General features: G+C 46.6%; 2 protein-coding genes across 3 annotated transcripts; one reads left to right on the forward strand and one right to left on the reverse strand.

Annotated features, from left to right (window-relative positions):
* Positions 1 to 11,333, reverse strand: TADA3 (transcriptional adaptor 3). Of its 2 annotated transcripts, XM_002925031.4 has the most exons (9): positions 10,793 to 11,333; positions 9,843 to 10,075; positions 8,237 to 8,487; positions 8,013 to 8,118; positions 6,403 to 6,544; positions 6,209 to 6,312; positions 4,884 to 4,993; positions 2,639 to 2,824; positions 345 to 537 (listed from the first exon to the last, which is right to left on the reverse strand). In XM_002925031.4, the coding sequence occupies exons 2-9, from the start codon at positions 10,047 to 10,049 to the stop codon at positions 345 to 347; spliced, it is 1,299 nt and encodes a 432-aa protein (XP_002925077.1). In that variant the 5' UTR covers positions 10,050 to 10,075; positions 10,793 to 11,333. The 2 variants fall into 2 exon arrangements, with proteins under 2 accessions (XP_034514624.1, XP_002925077.1); XM_034658733.1 differs by lacking the exon at positions 10,793 to 11,333 and having other exon boundaries at positions 1 to 537; positions 9,843 to 10,049.
* A 229-nt stretch (positions 11,334 to 11,562) lies between these two features.
* ARPC4 (actin related protein 2/3 complex subunit 4) lies at positions 11,563 to 21,798 on the forward strand. Its single transcript, XM_011232051.3, has 6 exons — positions 11,563 to 11,717; positions 14,821 to 14,939; positions 16,131 to 16,242; positions 17,408 to 17,503; positions 18,435 to 18,605; positions 20,849 to 21,798. The coding sequence occupies exons 1-6, from the start codon at positions 11,715 to 11,717 to the stop codon at positions 20,852 to 20,854; spliced, it is 507 nt and encodes a 168-aa protein (XP_011230353.1). The 5' UTR covers positions 11,563 to 11,714; the 3' UTR covers positions 20,855 to 21,798.
* The last annotated feature ends 1,802 nt before the right edge of the window (positions 21,799 to 23,600 follow it).

A 23,600-nucleotide genomic window follows, 5' to 3' on the forward strand; every position in this document is an offset into this window, starting at 1 on the left:
TACTTTTTAAAAAACCACAGCAGTCACTTTACTTTTAGGTTTGCACTTTACAAAACCACAAGAGAGAAGTCTTTGAGGGACAGAGGTGTGGGAGTGGGGAATAGTAAAGAGGGGGAAGCACAGACTGGGCCGCAGGCCAGCCCAGCAGGGCCTCCCATGTCCTGGCTGTACAGAGCTAGGCCAAAAGACCTCAGGGAAAGGCCACAGTCCTCTAGAGACTGTTGCGATTTGACATTTAACAGGCAGCCACAGGCTTATGGTTCGGGCAGCCCAAAGAGGGAAGTGGGCTTCCCACCCCTCCTTCCCCCGGGCCAGGGGAAGGCAGCTTGAGGCAGGGGTGAGGGCTACCCATCCAGCAGCTTTAGGATGCTCTCACGCTCCTTCAGAGTCTTCCAGGCCTGGTCCTTCTCCTTCTTGGTGGGGGTCCGCTTCTTCTGCCGGGCAGCCATGATCTTCCGGAAGGCATCCATGACCTCGTTGTCTGCCATGCGGACCCGCTGCCTTAGCTCTTGCCGGCTTACCTCCTCCTTTGCCAGCCTGTGGGGGCCAGCCAGCCAGTTGCCATGGGAAGCCCACCTCTACAGTAGGGGCCCCCCTCCCCAGCCTGAACCCACGCACCACCCCAGGCTGGCACTCCTGTGGACCGTTTCATACCAAAATGCAAAGTTACTGAACCACACTGACATGGTATTACGTGCTAGTCACAATCACAAGCCCTTCAAATATGTCAGCAGAATTAATCCTTGTAATAACCTTGTGAGGTAGGTACTATTTTCCTGATGTTACCAGTGATAAAAAGGAAGTCAAGGAGAGTAAAAAACACCCCAAGATCCCACAACTAGTGAGTAGGAGATCTGAATTAAGGCAGGCTGGCTCCAAACAATCTTCTTTAAAAGGTGTTCTAGTGTCAGCAGAAGACCTGCTTACTTCCGTATCCAAGTTCCTGAGCAACCTAAGGGTCTAGGCAGCCTGCAGTCTACATGAAGCACACAAGATGCCAAACCAACCCCTGGAAATGAAATCCGACCTATCAATTCCACTGGTGGAGCTGGAAGGTGGCTTAGAGATCTGACCTAGTCCAACCTGTTAATTTTCCAGAAGGGGAAGCCGCTGCTCAGGAACAAGGTACCTTGCTCAAAGCCAAGCTGCTGGTCCATAGCAGGACTGAGGGCTGGACTCTGGCCTTCTGACAACCCAAGCTAGTTCGTTCATGGTCCACTACCTCTGTATCTGCACATCCTTGCTTCTCCCTCTCACTCTCCCTCTTCTCCACTCAACTCGGTACCTCTTTCATCTATTATTTTTCTCTTCTTGCTCTTGCATGAAAGGGAACTAGAAAGAGGCTTCGCATTTAGCCTTGGGCTCAAGTTGCAGCTTGGTTATTTACTGGCTGTATAAACTTCAGGAGAGCACTCACTTCATTGGCCCTTTACTTCCTCATCTAGTAAACAGGGAAAATACCACCTATCCCCCAGACTGTAGTCAAGATTAAACACGAGGGTATATATAAAGCCCCTGGTACACCACCGGCACTCAGTGCACGCTTATCCTTAAGTACCCCCTTAGCAGCTTGTCAGCAGTTCCCTCTCCCCTTAATGGTGCACCTCTTTACCAATGACCCACTTGCAGACCACAAGCCTTTGCTCTGCCTCTCTTCCTAGCCCCCAGCACCATGTGTAAGAGACAGGCAGAGCTGGTCAAATGAATGAGTGTGCCCTGCCCTGTTGGAGCTCTGTGAGGGGAAGACACACCTGTCAGTGAGTCTGCTTCTCTACCTCCCCCCAAGGGCAACAACTAACATAATCTCCCTCCAGACGTCACCTATACTTTTGTCATGACCAACGCAGGGCAAGATGGATGGGAGTCAATATAAAATGAAAGATACTGTGACCAATTCCTTAAAGAACTGATACTAAAATACCGGGCAATTTCCAGTGAAGGGCCAATAATAGTCACAGATGTCTAGCGAAATCATAAACAGTTGATACAGCCGGGTAGGCAGTATATTGGTGTTTATCCTACTACTCCTTCAGATGTTCTGTGTTTATGAAATTTATCATTAAAAATATGTTGGGGGAAAAAGAAAATAAGCATGAAAGGGGCGCCTGGGTGGCACAGCGGTTAAGCGTCTGCCTTCGGCTCAGGGCGTGATCCCGGCGTTATGGGATCGAGCCCCACATCAGGCTCCTCTGTTATGAGCCTGCTTCTTCCTCTCCCACTCCCCCTGCTTGTGTTCCCTCTCTCGCTGGCTGTCTCTATCTCTGTCAAATAAATAAATAAAATCTTTAAAAAAAAAAAAAAAAAAAAAAAAAAGAAAAAAAGAAAATAAGCATGAAAAAACTAAAAAAATAAATCACACAACAATGTGAATATAGGTAATACCACTGAACTGTACACTTACAAATGGCTTAAAGAATCCATTTTATACTACATTTTTTTTCACCACAATTCCATAGGTAAATAAATAACTCACAGATGCCTTAGCCCTGGAGTCTGGTGCCCAGCAATGGTACTTTCTGCAAGGCTCTCCAGGTGACTTAGAGGCCCTGCTGGGTTTGGGAACCCTGCTGTAAAGCCCCCAGAAGGCAACCAGCAGTGGCCTAGGCCTCCTCAGCCCACGCCACCCACCCACACTCACCTCAGCAGGTCGTGCTTCTTGGTGCGGTTGTGGGCGCTGAGCGCCTTCAGCTCGGCCTGCCGTTTGCGCAGCTCGGCGAGGACCTCATCCTCTGAGTCCTCTGCGGGGCGGTCCTCAGACTCCAGCAGGCCCTGGGCGATCAGCTCCTCCTTGATGCGGCTCTCCAGGGACTTGGTATGGGGTACACTACAGAGGAAGGGAGTCCTTAGCTCAAGGGCCAGATTAGAGGGGGGACCCCTGAGAGCTTCCCAAGGTTAGCGAACACATTATTTTCTCTTTGGGCACCCCTCTCTATCTAGGTATAAAAATACAGAGAAAATGTTAAGAGCTAAGCTCCTTGACATGGGTCTTGGCAATGACTTTTTGGCTGTGACACCTATAGCACAAGCAACAAAACAAAAACAAAAGTTACTTCTGCACAGCAAAAGAAATCATCAACAAAGCACAAAGATAACTTATGGAACGGGAAAAAATATTGGCAAACAATATATCTGATGAGAAGTTAATATCTACCATATAAAAAGAACTCATATAACTCAAAAGCAATAAACCCACCCAATTAAAAAATGGGCAAAGTTCCTGAGTAGATGTTTCTCCAAAGAAGATATATAAAAGGCCAACAGGTACATGAAAAGATGCTCAACATCCCTAGTTACTAGAGAAATGCAAATTAAAACTACCATGAGTTACCATCTCTGGCCATCATCACAAAGACAAGAGGTAACAAATGTTGGCGAGGATCTGGAGAAAAGGGAACCCTCCTGCAATGTTGGTGGGAACGTTAATTGGTGCAGTCACTGTGGAACACAGTGTGATCTTCAAAGATCCTCAAAGAATTAAAAACAGAGCTACCACATGATCTAACTACTCTAATTCTGGGAGTATGTACAAAGGAAATGTAAATACGAACTGGAGAACATATCTGCACCCCCACGTTCACAGCAGCATTCTTTACAATAGTCAAGATATGGAAGCAACCTTGGAGTCCATCAATGGATGAATGGATAAAGAAACTGTGATATAAATACAACAGATTATAATTCAGCCTTAAAAAACCAAGGAAATCCTACCATTTGTGACAACATGGATGGACCCTGAATGCATTATGCTAAGCAAAGTAAGTCAGAGAGAGAAAAACAAATACATCATCTCACTTATATGTGGAATCTAAAAAACCCCACAAATTCATAGAAAAAAAGATCAGACTTCCCATTACCAGAGTCGGGGGAGGGGGGGAGAACTGGAGGAAGGTGATCAAAAGGTACAAACTTCCAATTGTAAAATAAATAAGTCCCAGGATGTTCTATACAACACGACGACTGTAGCTAACACTACTGTATGATACAGAGTGTAAATCCTAAGAGTTCTCATCACAAGGAGAAATATTTTTCCTTTTCTTCTTTTCTTTTTATTGTATCTACGTGAGAGGATGGATGTTAGCTGAACCTATTGTGGTAATCATTTCACAACATACGTGAATCAGACCATATACACGTTTTGTACATGTACACTTTAAACTCATACAGGGATATGTATCAATTATTGCTCAAAATGCTGGGAAAAAATATAGAGACAGACACATCTGGTCTTATTTCAAACACAAGCCAACACATATCCACCGTCAAAAAATACAGAAAAACCTGTAATGCCAACAACTCAGAGAGAAACACTATTATTTTATGTCACTATTGAAAATATTACTATTATTTTCATTATTAACATTACACATACAAAAATATATTTTATTATATATTACTTATATACTATATATATTACAGATTTTTTTACATGTTATTTCCAATCTTTTACTACACATTTTAGGTTTTCTTCCCTATGTGCACACATGTAAATATATGCTGAGTAAAAACAGAATCAACCTGTATTGTGCTCGAGTGACATTTTCTCCATTTAACACTCTATTGTTTACATCTTTTCACGTCAATTAAGTAGGTTTCTCTAAGACAATTAATAGTTACAAGTTATTTCATCATATGGAATTACAACTATTTAGCCAACCAATCCCCATTTAGATCATTTACAGTACGAACAGGGCTATGAGGAACAACCCCGTACTTAAGTCTGTGCATGCAGAAATGCTGGGCCAGCATGCATGTTTGAAACTTTCACTGGGCTTCATCAAAATGCCCTCCACCTCTCTTTTAACAAAGACCTTCCCATGCAGGGATGGAAAGAAGTCAACAGAGGGATGGGCCAGACAGCAGGATATGACAGAGTTGTCACTCACCTGAAGGGCTTGTTCTGATTGCGGGGAGAGGTGCTTGCCCCGTCGGCCCCCGATTCTTTCCCAGACATGTCGGGAATAGGAGAGTCCTCCATAGGGGAAATGATATTTTCCTAAAAGACCACAGAAATGGGATGGAGGGAGTAAGAGCCATAGTATTTCCATTTTTTTGCTCCTCTCTAAACTGCAGTCAGAGTCTTCAGTCTTTACAGACCAGAAATACTCTTTTATTGTTCCCATACCTCTGGGACACCTTCCCAAACTGATTCCAGAAAGCTTTGATCATTTTAGAAATCCCTTTTTTGTACCGACACCAAAAGAAGGGAGCACAGAAGAGCAATGATAATACTCAACAACAATAAAGAAAAGAGTTAAGCAGTTGCATTGTACTGGGCACTGTGCTAAGCACATCGTGGCAGGGCCTGCTGGCTGTCCAAAAGCCATTCTCACCTCTCTGCAGCTCAGCTTATGGCTGCCCAGCTACCCTATACTTCCCAGCTTCCCTTGAAGTCAGATGTGGTCATGTGACAAATTCTCTCCAGTGGAAAGTGATCAGAAGAGATAAGAGCCACAGCCAGTCATGGCCCATAAACCGTCCTTCACACATTCCTCCTTGCTCTTTTTCTGTGTGCTTGGAGTAGTAAGCATACCCAGAAAGACCTTGTGCAGAGTGCACGTTTAGGGTGGCAAAGCCACCACAGCTAGGGCCCTTGTCTAATGGTGTGGGGCTGAGATCTCCCCTCACTCCCACCTCAGGCAACCCGGAACATGTGCCCCAGACTGTTACATGAGAGAAAAACACTATGTGTTTTGAGTTAGGGAGAAAATAAGGCTCAATAAGGTTAGGGGATGTGCCTAAGGCCAGACAGTCGGCATAAAGAAAGGCGCTCTGGACCTGGGGTTTGAGCCCTGCTTCTCTTTATTAGCTGTATGACCTCAAGCAAACGGTTCCCTTTTCTGAGCTTCAATCTTCTAGTATGCAATACAGGGCTAACAACTGTCCTTGCCTCCAACAAGAGGATGTGTGGAAAGCCCCCTTGCACAGGGCTCAGCCCTCAGCTAACACTCAACAAAAGTAACTGTGGTGTAGTGGCTACTTTTGGGGGAGGATAGAATCTGGGAAGAGCAGAAGAGGGGCTCTAGCACACTGGCAATGCCTTATTTTGTGATCATGAGGCCAGATATACAAGTGTGCTCGTGTGTGAAAATATATCAATCTATACATTTAAGATCTATGTACCTTTCTAAATGTATGATACACTTCAACGCAAAATAAAACATTAAAACAGAAAGTAAGCATAATTCCTGTTTAGAGTTAGGGTGCTCACCTCCACCAGGGCCTGGAGAAGGCGCTGCGTCAGAGCACCAAAGGGGCACCCATCTTCTGGCTGCTCATGTTGGGCCTCAGACTTCTTCAGCAGGGCATCCACATCTAACATGGGCAGAGAAATGGTAGACAGGTGGGTTGAGAACTGGGAACTCAAGTCTTGGCCTGGGGTGGGCAGGGAGGTGAGGGGCCTACCTTTAGTGTCCAGTTCGGTCAGTGGCCCCATGAGGCCTTTCTTCTTGTCAGCCACGGCTGCTGCCCGGGCCCCGTCCTTCTGTTCTTCCAGCAGGTCCTCTTGTGCCCACCGCTGGGAGTAGTGCTTCCCCAGGGGTGGGATCTGTGGGGAGATGCCATCCGGCCCAAAAGGGGTAAACACTGGGAGGCCATGCCCAGGGTGAGTAGGGGCTCTCTGTAAACTTGGGCACTGCCAGTAGGCTCATCATTCATTCCTTCACTTATCTGTCTCCCAAGTACTGACCCCAGGGCTAAGGCCCGTGCCTTGAGTAGGTGGGAAGAAACAAAGGAGATAAATATCTCTATGCTCACAGTCTAGTAAGGGAGACAGGTACATAACCAACTAAGACACATATGGGAGCCAGTATGGAACAATTTCCAAGATATGGGTACAGAATGGTGTATGTACCTGGACCATCTGAGGTAATAGCTGTTGTCCCTAAAGAGACCTAGGCGCCTCAGTGCCAGGAGAGAAAATTCTCATTTGTATTACCTGAATTTACTACTGCCTCTATGGATTACCTTTTCAAATGATGTTTTTTCAAATAAATTAATTAAAAATTCGAAGAACTGAAATGCTAGCAGTAGGTCAAGGTGTTGTGGCACAACTTTCTGCAGAGAGGCTGCAAAGGTGTTTTGATGGAGATAACAAGGGATCGGTGCTTTGAAGGATGAGTCAGTTTGCTAAGGGAAAAAGAGCATGTGCAGAGTCCCAGAGACCAGCAAGGAGCCTGGGTGGGCCTGGGGTGAGAGCAAGGTGCTTGGCAGGGCTAGTAAATGCAGCAGTGACAAGGGGGCATGGCTGAGGAAACTGGAGAGGGGCAGTAGGGCTGTGTCACCAAGGACCGAGATGCTTGGACTCCATCTTGTGCGGGAGCAAGGGGAGGCCTAGGAGCAGGGCCGTGTCACATCCGATCACAACAGCTGACCCACAGGGCGCCTGGGTGGCTCAGTTGGTGAGCATCTGCCTTAGGCTCCGGTCATGGTCCTAGAGTCCTGCCATCAAGCCCTTGCACAGCGAGGAGCCTGCTTCTCCATCTACCACTCCCCCTGCTTGTGTTCCCTCTCTCGCTGTCTATCAAATAAATCTTAAAAAAAAAAAAAAACCCAAAAACAGCTGACCTATAGGAGAGTGTTCCCAACCCTTTTCTGCATTTTAATCGAACCAGTTTTATTTACATCATAAGAAAACTTTTATAATATCAAAAAAAGAAAACAAAAAGTCCGTCTGGAGGCAGGGAAGTATTAAGAGACCATTTGGGTGAAAGCTAATGAAGGCTTGAATCAAAGCAGAGGTGACAGAGATAGTGGGACAAAGGACGGCATCACTGAAGTAGATGCCTTAGGATGTATATGATCATTTGGATGGGGTAGAGAGGAGGCAATGCAAGAAGACAGCTGAGAATTAGAGCCTGGGTATCTGGGTGGGTTGAGCAGAGAAGGGGCAGAGCAGGGCAGAGTAGGGCAGAGTAGGGGAAGGAAGATGATACATGACTTTGGGATCTCTGTTTAGGAGGCACCTCTGAGCCCTCTTGTTCACCACCCTGTCTACCAAGGCCCAGGGTTTCTACCTTGTAATGTTCAGCCTCGTCTTCTGGGGGTTTCAGTAGCTCCTCTAGTGTGCGTACCTCTTCACTGGTGATATCAGCACAGTAGGGCTCTACAGAAGCCCAGAACCTGCAGGGAGAAGCAGATCCTGAATGGGCACCTCCTGTCCCACCATCCTCAGCTCCAGGCCCCTCCAAAGCCTCTACTGCCTGAAATCCAAGGCCCCTCTATATTCTCCGGCCCAGACCTGTTGGGGGCATCATTCTTGGGGATCCGTGGCACGTCAATTGGGTCATCAGTGAATTCATATTCCTGGATCTTGGGCTGAAGGTTCTTGGATTTGGGCCGGCCGGGGCCAGGGCCCGGCCCATGTCCCGCCTTCCCTTCCAGTTTCTGCTTCTTCGGCTTTCCATGTTTTGGGGGAGCTCCAAGCTCATGGTCTCGACCCAGCTTCAGGAATCGTCGATCACCTTTCTTATCCTGCCAGTCAGTGAGGATCTGAAATTTACAGAGACTATCATTGAGGGGGAGAAAGGAAGTCATAGGACAAGTTTTTCTCCTAGTGAAGAATTAGGATCTAGAACTTGAGAAGGCTCCAAAGTCTTTTTATTTATCCATCCCCTTTTTATTTAGTAAACTCCTACTCATCCTTCAAAACTCAGTTCTTTTCTGTGCCTATCTCACAGGACTTTATTCATATACTTCTCATCATTCCATTTGTCTGTACTGATTTACCTCTGTATCATTCAAGCCAGTCGCACAGTGTTTAGGTCAAACAAATGATCATGCCCCAGTGTATGTTAGCCCTGGAATATGCTGCTGGTAACTTTTTGATGAATGCAAACAAACCTCCCAGCAAACCTTCACTTCAAATGTCAGCACAACTGGGAAGCCTTCTACACATCAGTTACCCTGCTTTTTACATGCCAAAATGCAAATGAATATGCCACAGCCCTGCTCAAAAAGCTTCAGTGCACTCCAAGGGACCACAAGTTAACTAATCAACCTTTGAGGTCCAATTAAAATGGCATCTTGGTCCTCTCTGGGTCTTTTGACAATTTGTACCTCCACTGCAGGCCTAAATGTTGTTTGATCATATTGGAATGGACGGCATACCTTGTCTTTTCAATTAGACTATAAGCTAATGGAGATCAGGAAATTCACCTTAACTATCTCTGTTCCCGAGGATTTGGCATAGCATCTGACAACAGGGCTCAGGGGATGTTTACGTAGTGAACAGAAATAATCAAGAGTAGTACCAGTAATTAACATCTGAAATACTTAGTGTCAGATATCAGGCTGAGGCTTTGCGAAAAAACCTCTCTTAAACCTCATAAAAGCTCAAAGGTAGCTCCTAATATTCATCCCAGTTTGCAGATAGGGAACTGGTGTTCAGTGACAGGACGCAACTTTCCCAAAGTCACATAGTTAGGACAACAGCAACACTAAGCAAGTGCTTAGGCCAGGATTTAAATCCAATTCTTCTCAATCCAGATCCCCTAGTACTTCTAACCATAATACAACATCACCTGGTATTTGTCTGACATCCCCCACCCTTTAGTTGGCAAACTCCCTGAAGGCCAGAAGTGTTCTAATTACCTCTCTCTCATGACTAGTACAGGACCCAGAACATAATGGGGTTGGGGTCAATCAATGCTTAGTAAATTCGAAATCTTGCAATTTATAAGGATCATGCACATTCTTGTATATTCTATGTGTCACACGAGCCCAGCTTGGGTCTCTCCTTAACCCTCTAAGCTCCTGTAGCGCTTAGCGGGTGGGGCTAACTCAATGACCCATCCCATAACTCGTTATAGTCCACCCCTGGTGATAGCCTCTCTATAGGGTATCACCTGGGTTTCAGCCTCAAGAACCCGCAGGCGCCGGCTGGCAGAGGAAAGCAGGGTCTCAAGCTCCAGCTGCAGAGTGTCCAGCTCCTCGATGCCGATGCCATCATCCTCAGAGCGGGCTAGCACGGCCGTGTAGCGTGGACAGACCTTCAGGTGGTCCACAGACTTGAAGTCATGGAACTGCAAGGGGCAGTCCTTCAGTTCACTCATGGCCCAGGATGCGGGACCCTGTGGAACTGGAGAGGAGAGAGCCATTGACAGGAGATAAATTGGCAGAAGAAAAGTCCAAGAGCTCCCTCCATCCAGGGACAGACTCAAGGAGAAAGCCTGGCTTCAGTACCTTATTGGCAGGTTGATGGCACTGCTCCTACTCACAGAGCACTTACTGTGTATCAGGCTAGGTACAGACATTTTACTGGCTTCTCACTGAATTCCTCACCCAACCCCGTGAGAAGAAACCATGGTGATCTACACTTTTCAGATAAGGAAACTCGGACTATGTAAGGGTGGGTACCTGCCCAAGGTTATCAAGATGCAATCTGAATCCAGGTAGCTGTGAGTCTGTGGCACTAATTTCCGTGATATACTATACCCTATCTTCCTGATGCTTTTCCGTTCTACTCCTGGGTTCTGCAAAGCCCCTGAGCTCCGAACATCCCATTCTCACAGTGTTAATGTTCTCTGTGCCTCCCAGCTTCTCCTTGTCTCACTCCCCCCCATCTCTGTCGCTTCTCTTTGCCCCAGACAGTAGTTAAGAATGTGGGCTGGTAAGCCAGACATACCTGGGTTCAAGCCCAGCCTTTACCATTCTCTATTTATGTAGCTCTGAACATATTATTTAACCTTCCTGAGTCTCTGTTTTTCCATCTACAAAATGGGGACAAAAGAAATCTTGAGTCTGTTTCCCCATAAGAAGTCTGAATCTGTAAAATGGGGATCACAATAGTACCTACCTCCCCGGGATGTTCTGAGGATTAAGAGAGGATGCTCGTCAAGAGCCCAGTTCAGTGCCTGGCATAGAAGTGCGCCTGTGTAATGGCTGGCCCTTCCCGTGGGTCGCCCCAGTGACTTGCCTTCAGGGTCCCCGTCCTCTAGGGACCCCCTAACGCGGCCCCCGCCCCCTCTACCTCCTCACAGCAGCCTCCTGCTGCCTTCTACGGCCCCCAGGCCACGGGAGGGGGCGGGGAGTTCCGGTTGGTGGGAGCAACCGCCCCGGAACTGGCTAGAGGCGGGCCCCCTGCAGAGGACGCGGGGGTGGGAGACGCGAGGGAGAGCCCAATATTGCTTGCGGGGAAGAGTTTACAGGCCCCGAGCGAGCCCACTGCAGGTGGCGGCGGGCGTGGGGGGATATGCCTCAGACCTACTCTGGGGAACAGCCCGAGGCTGGGGGCGGGGCTCGACAACCGAGTTCTCAGCCCGGCGGTTAGTCCCGCCGAGCCCCAGGGGCTGCAAGTAGGAGGGGCCCAGAGAGAAAGGATAGGGGCGCAGAACCGGAAGAAACGAAGGGCTCCTCCGCCTCTCCTTGTCCTAATATGGTGCCCAACCTGAGGTCGGGCTGCACCATTGCCTGACTATGGGGAAAGACCGCGGCAAAGACGACAAGAAGGCCAAAGTCACAGGAGAGAGCTGCGTGGATAACGGGATAAGCCTGAGTATCGATTTGAAACTTCAGGAGTCTAAAAATGTCAAGACAGTGCTAGCGGGGAAATTTCCAAAGGACCAAGTGTTCCTAGGCTCCCCCTTCTCCGCTCGGATCATAGATGGTACCGTCCGGAAGTCCGGGCGGAGACTGAGGCTGAGCTTCTCGCGAAAGGGCAGGCGTCGCGGAGCTGGCCACTTCCGCACTTCCGCTTTCCGGCACAGCCAGCGCCCGCGATGGTAAGAGAGCCGGGCCCCGGGCCAAGGACCCCCGCTGTTTTGCCTCAAAGCTGTGGGTCTGGGGGACATGCAGCTTTGTAGCGGAGAGGCCCGGGGCTGAGGGCTGCTGCGGGATGCGGGGGCAGGAGGAGGCTGGGAGAGAGAGGGCGGGGCGAGAGCCGAAGTGAGGAAGGGGCGAGCGGGGGACGCCCTCTTAAGAAGGAAGCCTTGCAGCTTCATGGTTTGGCTTTCGATCCAGGTGGGGAGTTGTGAGGCATAGATTACTCCGGAAGTGGGACCTCCTAGGCTGGTGGTAGCTGCTTGAAGGCACTTAGTAGGCCTCATTGCCCGTAGTAGGGCCGCTGAGGAACGTAGTAAGATCACCTCACCCAGAGCAGAACTTCCCTATACGAGTACAGACTTGTCCTCTCCTGCCCGCTTGACCCGTTTCCCAGAGGAAGCATTTACACTTTATTATCCCGCTCTTCTCTTTACTCCCTGCCTTGCTTCTACCCCACAGAAGGATCTCTTTTATGCTGCCACCACCCAGACCTCTTCCTGGTCAGAATTCAACCGCGTTAACCTTAACCATAGTACGTGAGCTCTGATACTACTGATCCCTCCCTTCCTGGAAATCCTCCCATTTGATAAGTGTGGGTGTTCCTGGGAGTCGAGGCTTGGGCTCACCACCTTCCTCTTTACATTTTTCCTAGTGGTACCTGTCTAGTCCCGGCTTTGAATCTTGTGTTTTGGGGGCTGTAGAATCTGTCTTCCTAGCTCTCTTAAGGTTTGCCTGGATATCTTGAAGACACCTTCAGATTAGACCTCCAGATCAAAAATCCATTTTCTCTCTTAAACTTGCTTTACTTTTTATGTTGCTTATCCTGGCTTTGTGTCTTCTTACCTCAGCTAGAAGCCTGGATTTTCTCTTTTTTCTAATTGAGACTGTGCCTCTTGGAGATTTTAAAAGTCAACTTCATCGCGGTATTATAGGAGAATGCATTTTATTTGTGAAAGGGCAGGTGTCATGGGGCTTGTCACCTAAAAATCACCCATTTTAGGTTTATCATCTATGGATTTTGACAAAATAACGTAACCACTACCACAACCAAGATAACAGAATGTTTCTTCAAAAAGTTCCCTCAAGTCCCTCTGTTATCAGTCCTGTCTTCTCCCCATTCCAGGCAACCACTGATTTTTTTTTCTCCTGTAGTTTTGTCTTTTCTATATTGTCATATAAATGGAATTCTTCAGAGTAGGCCTTTTGATGTGGCTTCTTAAAAAGTTGTTTATTTCCTTATATATTTTTGTATTTTCTACACCCATCATGGGGCTCAAACCCACGATCTTGAGATCAAGAGTCACAGGCTCTTCAGACTGAACCAGCCAGGCACCCCAGTGTGGCTTCTTAACCATAATGCGTTTGAGATTCATCCATGTTGAGTGTATCACTAGTTATTCCTTTTTATTGCTGAATAGTATTTCATACTATGGGTGAACCACAGCTTGTTGGGAGGTGTTTTTTGATTCCATTCTCTATAACTTCCAACAGTCCAACTCCTGTGATACCCTCTGCTTGTCCTCTCTGCTGCCCCAGGCTCTCATCATCGTTCCTTGAATAACCCTCTTGGCCTTGGTCTCACTTCCCTCTCCAGTCCATTCTCTACAGAGCCACCATGCAACTGGTGAAGTCATATAACTTCCTCCTCAGAAAGTCCCAACATTTCCTTACTACCTTAAAAGAAAAGCTAAAGTTAACAGCCTGGCATTTAAGATTACCCATGAATAGCTAGGCTACCATTGCAGCCTCATCTACTGAATCTAAAATGTTTTCTGTATACAGCAACACTTCTTATCACTACTTCTGGAACTCTTAACGCTTTTTTGCCTTGTTCTAACCTTCCTTATGGCATATGTTAGGTACTGAGCTAGGTGCAGGTTATGTATATTTGAATAAAGAGACATGGTCTATTGCCCATGAAGCTTACAGTCTAGTGAAGAAGAAATCACTTTACTAAAGAAATACGAAGGATGTGTCATTGTAAATTATAATAAACGCTATGAAGGGGGAAGTCAAGAATGGCCTCTCTGAGGAAGGAAGGGGCCTTCCCTGAATAAGTCAAGGTCTGAGGGATGACTTGGGTCAAGAGAGGGAAGAAAAGCCTGTAGATACATGGATCAGCATGTGTAAAACCCTGAGGTGAGAAAGAACTTAGTTAATACAAAGAGCTGAAGATAAATCAGTGTAGGTAGAAGCTGATCCCTCTGCTGGGAATGTCCTTAGTTTACCTTTTCTTACTGTAAAGTCCTCCTAATCCTATTTTCTTCTTTGCCTCCAAACCAATTTCTTCGGGAGATAATAATTTGTAAACCAAATTCTGTCCCATTTCATTTTCCTTTATATCATAGTTATTTTTTTGTGTTCTCTACCCAGTTGAGCTATTTAAAGGTAGAGATGGTCTTTAAAATCTTAGCATTTAGATCAGTGCCTAGCACAGAATAGACTTATATCCATTGTTGGCTCCAAAGACAGATTTGAGAACAGTCGTCACCTGTAGGTCTTTAGACCAGAATTTTTCAACCTCACCACTATTTGGGGTTGAATAACTTCTTTTCTTTTCTTTCTTACTGGATTTATTTTACAGAGAGCGAGCACACACAAATAGGGAGAGAATAAAGCAGACTCCGCGCTGAGCATGCAGCCTGATGCGGGGCTAGTTCCCACGACTCTGAGATCATGACCCAATCCAAAATAAGAGTCAGACACTTAAGTGACTGAGCCACCCAGGCGCCCCTGAATAATTCTTTTCGGCACATTGTAGGATGTTTAGCAGTATGCTGGGCCTCTACTCACTGCCAGTAGCACTCCCACCCCATCCCAGGTCCTGTCAGTGAAAAATGTCCCTGCATTGCTGAATATCCCCTGGCAGGAAAAATGGTCCCCTGTTGAGAACCACTGCCCTAGACTTAGAATAAAAGGCACCTTGAATGCCTAGTCTGTTTTGTTCACTGTGGTATCAGAGCCAGGTACTCTCAGTACTGCCTGGCTTCTGTGTAGCTGGAGTAGGGGGCCAGTGGGTTTGCTAAGACAGATTCTGATTCTCCCTTGGGTTTTTTCCTACAGACTGCCACTCTCCGCCCCTACCTGAGTGCCGTGCGGGCCACACTGCAGGCTGCCCTCTGCCTGGAGAATTTCTCTTCCCAGGTTGTGGAACGACACAACAAGCCGGAAGTAGAAGTCAGGTAGGGAAGAGAAAGGTCAGGGTGGGGGTGATGGGTTCAGCCCCTGGAGGCTGCCACAAATTTCCATCCTGGAGTTGTCAAGACAACTGTAGTTCACGTATTTTGTCTTATTTTCCGATGAGCAATGGTTCCCAATTTGCAGTTCCGAAAATAGGGTCAGTGGGTTGGCAGGACAAAACCCAGGGGAGAAGCTAAACTCTGGAGCCAAGATTGCTTGACACAAGGTGTGATTTCTCAGAATAAGGCTGTTCATTAAGTATCTCCTGTGTCATTATTGAACCCAGTTTAAGGAGAGAGTAGAGAATTTTGTTAGATGCCGTCTCTGTCCTCTTGTAATTTAAAGATCAAAGAATGTTTTTTCCCTGCCAACCCGGACTCTCATTCCTTACTCCAAATTTTCCATACTCTGGGTTATTTTCTCTTATCTAGCTTATGTTTTGTTAAATTATTCTGTTCTCCTTTAAAGTTTAATCTGAGACACACATAACTGAGATAAACAGTATTACCACACCATGTTGAAATGATTTGAATTTAAAAATACAAGATGTTAGCATGTTTCTTGTTGCTCTACTTAACATACATGATTTCCACTGGGTGTTTTAATTACCATTACAAATATCTAGATTCAGAGGCATCAGAATGGGAACTAAGCTGAGATGGGTCTTAATACTGAATAAGTGAATCATTCTGGATTGATAATTAAAGGAGGGCAAACTCTGTTTGATTTTAGCTTGTCCTTAATCCCTAAGGCAGCCTCTCTCTTCTCATTCTCTAAATGGTATATGGGTTTGCCTGTAGTTATTAAAATAAGAGCTGTCATTTGTAAAGCTCCTACCATGTGCCAGGCACTCTATTAGACAATTGACCCTTTTTGATCTCTCTCAATCCTTGCCAGTGAAATAGGAATGAGTCATTTTACAGATGAGGAAATTGAGATTCCAACAGGGTAACTTGTCCAAGGAAAGTAACAGAGGAGGCTGGATTTCAAAACCTTATCGCCCTGACTCCAGAGCCTTGCTCCTTCTGTTGGAGAACACGCTCGCTGGCCCCCATCTTGGAGCACCCTACTTGTGAGTCTCCTATTCCTTGGACTCTATGGTCTCAGATAGAGATTCCAGGGCCTGCTGTGGGGCCTCCCTGACCATTCTGTTCCTCTGTAGTACAGAGGCCTCTGTGACATTGTGTTTTCAGGAGTAGCAAAGAGCTCCTGTTACAACCTGTGACCATCAGCAGGAATGAGAAGGAAAAGGTTCTGATTGAGGGCTCCATCAACTCTGTCCGGGTCAGCATTGCTGTGAAACAGGTGAGCTCACCACTGAGCCCCTGCCTCCTCAGGAGGCCAGGGATCCTCGTCCAAGAGATCGTCATGCCAGATTCGAGGTGCAAGGAAACCCAGGCTCTATTTCCTTGACTGTACCTAGGGAATGATTTGCCAGATTCAGCAGGTCAGTAGAGTAGAGAGAGCTACTCTATCTTGTGGGCCTTGCTCTAGATTAGAAGTCGGGAAAAGTAGCAGCCAGGGCTGTGGCCATTTTGGTGTCAGGTCAAAGAATCACTTATAAGGAAGGGAGAGTAAGTCCAGTTCGGAAAAATAAATTGTACCAGTACCAATTTGATAACAATAAACTTTGAAAAAGAGATTTACGGTAAAAAAGTGTAATTTCTTAGGTGACGTTGATACTCCCACCACTCATATAACTTTGCCATATTTATGTACCACCTGGACAGTTACTTGTTTAATGGATTCCCTTAAATTGACTTATTTTCTTTTTCTTAAATTTGTTTGAAAAAGAAACCTTATGCCATAGTGGAAAAACACTATCACTTGTCAGATAGGGAGAACTCTAAAAAAGTAATTGCAGTGAAAGAAAACAAAGCTGTTATTTAGACTAGGCCCTGTTTCCTACAGAAAGCTCTATCCTTGGGGACTGCTTTGTTAAAAAGGGAAATTGACAAGTGTTGGGAGGTGTTAAGGGCATACACACCACCACCTAGCTGCAAAGTTCTTTCCTTAGAGATAATGAGAATTCAGCAGGGAAAAACTTTGGGGATCGTTCATTGTTATTAAAGCAGAGACCACCTAAGTTTATCTCTGATAACTTCAGATGGTATATATATATTATAGACTGCGAAACACAGCACTAGTGAAATGGGAAAGGAAAAGACAGCCTTGAATGTAGGTATGGACTCTGGAAGGAGCGGATAAAAAACTTGGGTTTGCCAGAATTACCCTCTGGAATGGGTGAAAATGAGATCATGATAATGCCCTATTGAGTTGAAGAGGCTCTAATGTTGTAGACATTCAGTTGGCAACCAGATGTCCCATGATTCAGGCAGCGATTGCTCCCAATGCAAAACCCCACTACCTGCAGCAAGTCTGGGGGGAATTGAGGTCAGAAGACCAGGCTACAGGTTTTTGTTGGCCTATGATGTCAGATTTAGGGAGCCCTGTTTATCTTTCTTACTAGGCTGATGAGATTGAGAAGATTTTATGCCACAAGTTCATGCGCTTCATGATGATGCGAGCAGAGAACTTTTTTATCCTTCGAAGGAAACCAGTGGAGGTGAGACCATGTGATCCACATGTTCATAATACCCAAGATTCTTCCACCGAGTCCACTCCCATTGGCTTGGGATTGTTTGTAGAACCAGGATTGCTGCTGCTCCAGCTGTAGGACACCCACTGTCTGAGTTGAGAGTTGGCCTTCATTTCAGCTGGAGTGAGAATAAGGGGGATCAGAAGCTTAGGAAAGTTGGATCTGCCTCAACTGTGGAAAAGGCAAAAAATATGAGTTGTGTTGCTCATCTTCCAGAGCCTAGAGCCTAGTGGCAGAAAGGGCACAATGAATCAAATCCTTTCTACGCTCCATCACCAACTAAATCATTGTCTCTCAGGGCCACAGTTGACATTGGCCAGTTGTTGCCTGACTTTGTACTTGAGTCCTCTCCACACACTCCCTGCCAAATCAATTTAAAATATTCCCAGTGACCGAGCAACTACCATGCAGGGCAGCATGCACCATCAGATGGTGTTGACCAGGTTGTCCTCATCCTGAGCTAAAATCATTCTTCCTGGTCCTAGATCTAGCCTCTGGGGCCACTGAGAACAAATATTACTCTTCCACACACAACCCAATCCCATCCTTCTCCCATAGCATCTCTTCTCCCTGTTTCATTAGATTCTTCTGTAACAAGATTTCAGGTTCCTTTGCTCTCCCATGACTCATTCTGAATGCAACTGTTTTATCACAGATAGTTTTCCAGAGATGCCTGACAGACACAAAATTCTCAACCTGCGTCAGTTACTTGGACCCAGCATAGACACCATAGCAGAGCAGGCAGGCTGCTGCCTGAAGGTCATGAGACTTGGGAGTAGATCATGACTAGCAGGAAGCATGTAGCTGAGTGACCCTAGAGGACATGGCCAACTAAGTGCCTTGGGATGCTAATTCTCTCAGGTTTCTTTTTCTCCTCTCTGCTGTCTTCCTTCTCCAGGGATATGACATCAGTTTTCTGATCACCAACTTCCACACAGAGCAGATGTACAAACACAAGTTGGTGGACTTTGTGATCCACTTTATGGAGGAGATTGACAAGGAGATCAGTGAGATGAAGCTGTCTGTCAATGCTCGTGCACGCATCGTGGCCGAGGAATTCCTCAAGAATGTAAGTGGGGGCCTTCCTTTTGTCCCTCCAAGGGTAGGAGGAGCCATGGGTTGAGAACTTAGCATCTGGTGGTAAAGTGGTGCCAGCAGTGTGAATATTTCCTGAGGCCTATAGGCCCTTTCTGGTGGGTGGCATAATAGCCAGGGGCCTTGGGGCTGGAGGACCTAGGGGTCATCTTTGGGACCTGCAGGGCATTTTCTGTATTTGTGGGCCTCGAGGACACCTCCCTTAGTCTCTCATGGGGACTTAAATGCTCCTTTCTACATCTCAAAATGTATACAGTCCTTCCCTGTATCTAGCTCAAACCCCAAGTGAGGCAAGTTAAATCTACATGGGAATTTTCCAAGAATATAGGACAGTTAGTATAATTCTGCTTCTCAAACAGATTTGAATGTTCTCAGCGTCTGTTTCTCAGGCTTAAAGTCATGATACTTTCAATCCATTTTCCATTTCTTTGATGGCTTCAGTCCTCCAGATCCCTCTTTGGTTGTTTGTGTTCCCAACTGAAAGGACTGCAGCCCTCTGAAGAGGAGGGATTGTTTACACTGATGAGCTGATGACACAGTTGTTCTTGTTTAGATATTCAGGACATGCTTTCTTTTTTTTTCTTCTTCTTCCAAACAGTCTTTGGTTTGTTGACATGTTCTGCTTGGAGTTAACTATAATCCCTAGATGGTAGACTTAGTGTTTACTCCTACTAGTGCATACAGATCCAGCCCAGAAGGAACTTAATTCCTAAAAATGGAAATTACGCCTTCTTCCCCTGGGCTTTAATTATACTGAGGGCCATCAGTGTACAAAGTAGCTTTACTGTGCACGCAGGGTAGCGTGCTTGTTCAGATCACACCGGCCATGGGGTCACCACCTGTGTGTGCATCCAGCTTCACTGCCTACTTGGGCATGTTACTGAATCTCTCGATGAAGCCTTAGTTTCCTCAGCTGTGAAGAGTCTATTAATTAATGTTACCTTTTAGTACAGGTGAGCATTAAATGAGGAGATGTATACAGAGCAGATCACCTGGTACGTAGTAAGCTTTCCAGGTATTGTAGCACCAAAGCTTTATGGCCAAGGCACTAGGAGGCCTCTACATTCAACTGCAAAAGAAAATAAAAATAGTTCTTGTCCTCATTTAATATTGGCTCATTCAGCAGTCATTTAATTATGGTAACTGCATTTCTTTCTTTTTTTTATTTAAATTCAATTATCCAACATGTAGTACACTATTAGTTTCAGATGGTAAGTGCATTTCTAAAATTACACAGCTAAGCACATTTATATATCTCATTCAATCCCTGAAACAATCTCTGAGTGATGTGTTATTGCTATTTTATGGGTGAGTGAACTGGGCCCTGGAAGTCAAGTCACCTATCCAAGGGCCCTCACCCAGTAAGAGGAGGAACTGGGACTTAGAGCTTGGTTTTCAGATTCAAAGATCAAGGTAGTACCATAGCATTTGGCAAGAGTCACATACTCAGGTGCATGCACAGCTCAGGCAGGTAATGCGTGTGAGTGAAGTGGGCTTTTGGGGACCTGGTAAGCACATGGCTCATCTGAAGAGGATCACTACCACAGAGCTCCCGCCCGTTACAGTTTCATCTTCCAAAGAGTCCCCAAATCTGGATTTGTATGAGACATCTCTTACATTTTCAGAGTTGGCAATGGATTCGTATTTTTTAAAATACTTTGTGGACCACACAGCGCTCATTATTGGGCTGGGTTCAGTGTGTGGGCCATTGGTCCACAATCTCTGATCTGTAAAGTGTGTGGGGCTGTTCTGGGCACCATGACGGATCCTTGAGGGCAGAAAATATTTCCAAGGGCTTGTTACGGTTGGAGAACCACCCAGAGCCTGACACAAGGTACCATATCCTGGATCCTTCTGCTCTTGGCCCCCTAGTCCCCAGGCCCTTGCGCGTGAACCCCCATCTCTAAAGAAGGTGACCTCTGTTCAAGCAAGGTACTGCGACAGCTTTATAGCATTCCACGCTTAAGGGGAGCTGTGGAAAAGCCCACTTCACCCTTAATTTTTCTGTCTTATCTAGAGTGCTAGGTTTAAGGCTAGTGCCCTGAAGCTCACTGCTGAATGCAGGCTGAATTAGAAAGAGGGTGCCCACAAGGTGTGCTGGGACCCAACCTATCCCTCAGAAATCTGTGGCAGCTCTCAGATAGCTCACTTCCCCAGAGCAGGCCTGCCAGGATACAGTAATAACTACCATTCACTGCCTCTTGGTTCTTTTGACAGTTTTAAACCATCTGGCTGGATCTCAAGGCCTTCCCCCTCAGACTCCCCTGTGTCTCTGCGAAGGCGTCCTGGAGTTACTCCCAAGAGCGGCAGCGGTGGTGGCAGCAGCGGCAGCAACGGCAGAGGGGGACCTGGGTAGGGGTGGGCATTAGATGCGGGAGGTGGGTGGTATGCTTGCTAGCTGGGCAACAAAGCAGCAGTGGACCTGCCCCAAGGCCACACGTGCCTGGTCAGGCTGGCTTCTGATGTTCAGTCCCCTGGGCTGGGACAGATTTTTTTTAACGTCTTGAAACTTAAATTCTGTGCTTGTAGGAGACTCTAACGTTTTTGTCTTTTTTTTTTTTTTTACACAAAACCACCTCCACCTCTAGTGGCTATGACTGGTCCCAGTGATTGTACCATATTGGTCGCTGTGGGTCTGGGCGGGCCTGGAGCCAGAAGGCGACTATTGTGTGTGTGTGTGTCCCCCCCCCTCCAAGAAGCCCCAGGTGGGGAGAGAGGGAGGGAAGGAGGAACGTGTCAGACTCTAGTTCCTTTCCCTTGCCGTCTTACTCCTGAGCCTCCTTGGGCCCAGTAGGAGTTGTTGGAATTCTCTGCCAGCTTCTTTAAACTCTGTCTGAAGATAGCCACCCAGCACTGGTTGGGGACAAGGTCTGAATTGGTGGCCATCAGCCATGCCTCGGAGCTGGGTGCTGAAAGCCAGGCACCTCTGACTACAGGGGCCACTTTGTGCCCTCCCAGCTGAGAGGGGCCACTGTTTTGCCTTGTCTGTCAGTGCAGTGCCTGTGCTAGAGGTGGAGGGGTGAGTCCTCCAGAGCTTCCTGAGCTGGGGCTCTTCTGCCTGCTCTGGCTCCTCTGCTCCCACGCTCGCTGTACGTTTTCTTATTCTGGTGGATCCCATCTCCTCCCCTGATTAAAGTCTCTTCTTGCCCTTTTGGGGCTGCATGAGGTCTGTGCGCTGTGTATATGAAAGGAGGGGAGTGGTGGGGCTTTTTCTTCCCAAAACCATGTAGCTGGTACTTGGGCCTGGGGGTCCCCATCAGAGGTAGTCTCCTGGTTGGTTTCTGATGTTATCTGTGCCAAGGGCCCTGACCCAGAGGCCCCCATTACAGTCCAAGCACCTTTCATTTCTGAAACTGCTCTGTGCCATTTACAGGGCTTTGTTTCTTTTCACATAATGAGCTTATTTGGGCTAAAAGGTAACCTCAGAGAAGTAATGATCCCATATCATGGCTAAGGAAAGTGCGTTTCCTTGAGATGTAGGCAGCTTGCCCCACAACTCCCAGGTAGTGAGCAAGAAGGTAGACTTCAAATCTAAGGCTTCTGCCTCTGTAATCCCTAGCCACATGTGGCTATTTAAATTATTAAAGTTAAATAAAGCTTAAAATTCACCTCATTCCCACCCAGAGACATTTCAGATGGTCAATAACTACAAATGACTAATTCCTACCATGTTAGTACATACATAGAACATTTCCATCATTGGAGAAAGTTCTGTCGGACAAGACTACACCTTGGTGACTCCTTGAAGTTAAAAGAATGAACCAAACACTTGTGCTCTAGTCCTGAGTCTCGAGGCTGTGTTTGCATGAGTTCCTTATATTCTGTGCTTCAGTTTCTTAATCTATAAAGTGGAGATAATGTAAACAGGCCAACACAGTACCTGTGGTATAGGTACTGAATAAACAGCTGATCTTTTTACCAGCCCAGTATCTAAAACTGGTAATTTTCATTGCGCTAGGCTTGGGGGGGTGGGGGAGTGACCTTATTCCTGTCTTGGAGAGACTTGGGGGGTGGGTAGTGAAAGCTTGGTGTGTAACTAGGTGCAACTGAAGTGTTTCATGTTTACGAACTGTTTCTGTTGTAGTCTGCCTTTGCCCCCCCCGGGGGGGGAGGTATATTTATGGAAGTAGGTGTCAGGAAAAGTTTCAGCCTTTGAGCTGAGCTTTCAAAAGGTTCTTCCAGATCACCAAAGAAGTTTCTTGAGGTGGAGGACAAGGTAATATTAAAGGGAAGAGAGGTTGGGGGTGGGGGCAACTTGGACAGCTAGCATCCCCTTTATGACAGTACCTCTGTGACCTCCTCCTTCCTTACAGAATTAGGTGTGCCCTCTGGGGCACATGGCTATGTTTTAGCTTTGCAGTGAATGTTAGGGTGCTCACAATGAAGCCAGGGGTTCAAAAGAGTATGGCAGCTGCTCGCTCAACCCTCACAGGACAGCATTGTCTAGGTGAGCCAGCTGTTTGTCACAGATCCATCTCCCAGGATCCAGAGCCCCTAAAACCAGATTTGCAGGCTGATGAGAAAGAACAGACTGGATGGTTGCCAATCAGCCTGCCCTCTTCTGGGGGCATGCCTTTTGGGAAACCCAGTCTCCAGCTAAGGGGGGTTGAGAAGAGTGATCTCAGGTTGAGATTGGCTGGACAGTGAGGCTGAGGGCCCGCCTTCACTGTACCGGCAGTTCTACCTGGTAACAATGCTGGGTTCTTGGACCAGAGTACTCTCTTACCTGCACTCTGCTTGAATGAGCACTGCTGGAATTGGCACCTCAGATTGCTCCTTTGTTACTTCTATAAGTAAATAGGTCATTCATCTGAGTGATAATGTGTACGTATGTTAAATAATGCTTATGTTGAAGAATGGGATTTTGCAGTCAGACCTGAGTTCCGGTGCTGGCTCTGCTGTGTGATTTTAGGTGAATTAACATTTTAGAGACTTAATTATGTCGCTTATGACTTTGGAGGATCATACT

Source organism: Ailuropoda melanoleuca, chromosome 4, assembly GCF_002007445.2.
Source record: "Ailuropoda melanoleuca isolate Jingjing chromosome 4, ASM200744v2, whole genome shotgun sequence".
NCBI lineage: Eukaryota > Metazoa > Chordata > Mammalia > Carnivora > Ursidae > Ailuropoda > Ailuropoda melanoleuca.

Coding starts and splice junctions, on each gene's coding strand:
- ARPC4 (XM_011232051.3), top strand. Junction 14,940..16,130: donor AAGCCGGAAGTAGAAGTCAG/GTAGGGAAGAGA, acceptor TTGTGTTTTCAG/GAGTAGCAAAGAGCTCCTGT. Junction 16,243..17,407: donor TCAGCATTGCTGTGAAACAG/GTGAGCTCACCA, acceptor CTTTCTTACTAG/GCTGATGAGATTGAGAAGAT.
- TADA3 (XM_034658733.1), bottom strand. CDS start 10,049: ATGAGTGAACTGAAGGACTGCCCCTTGCAGTTCCATGACTTCAAGTCT. Junction 8,488..9,842: donor TTCTTGAGGCTGAAACCCAG/GTGATACCCTAT, acceptor TGTAAATTTCAG/ATCCTCACTGACTGGCAGGA. Junction 8,119..8,236: donor AAGAATGATGCCCCCAACAG/GTCTGGGCCGGA, acceptor TTCTCCCTGCAG/GTTCTGGGCTTCTGTAGAGC.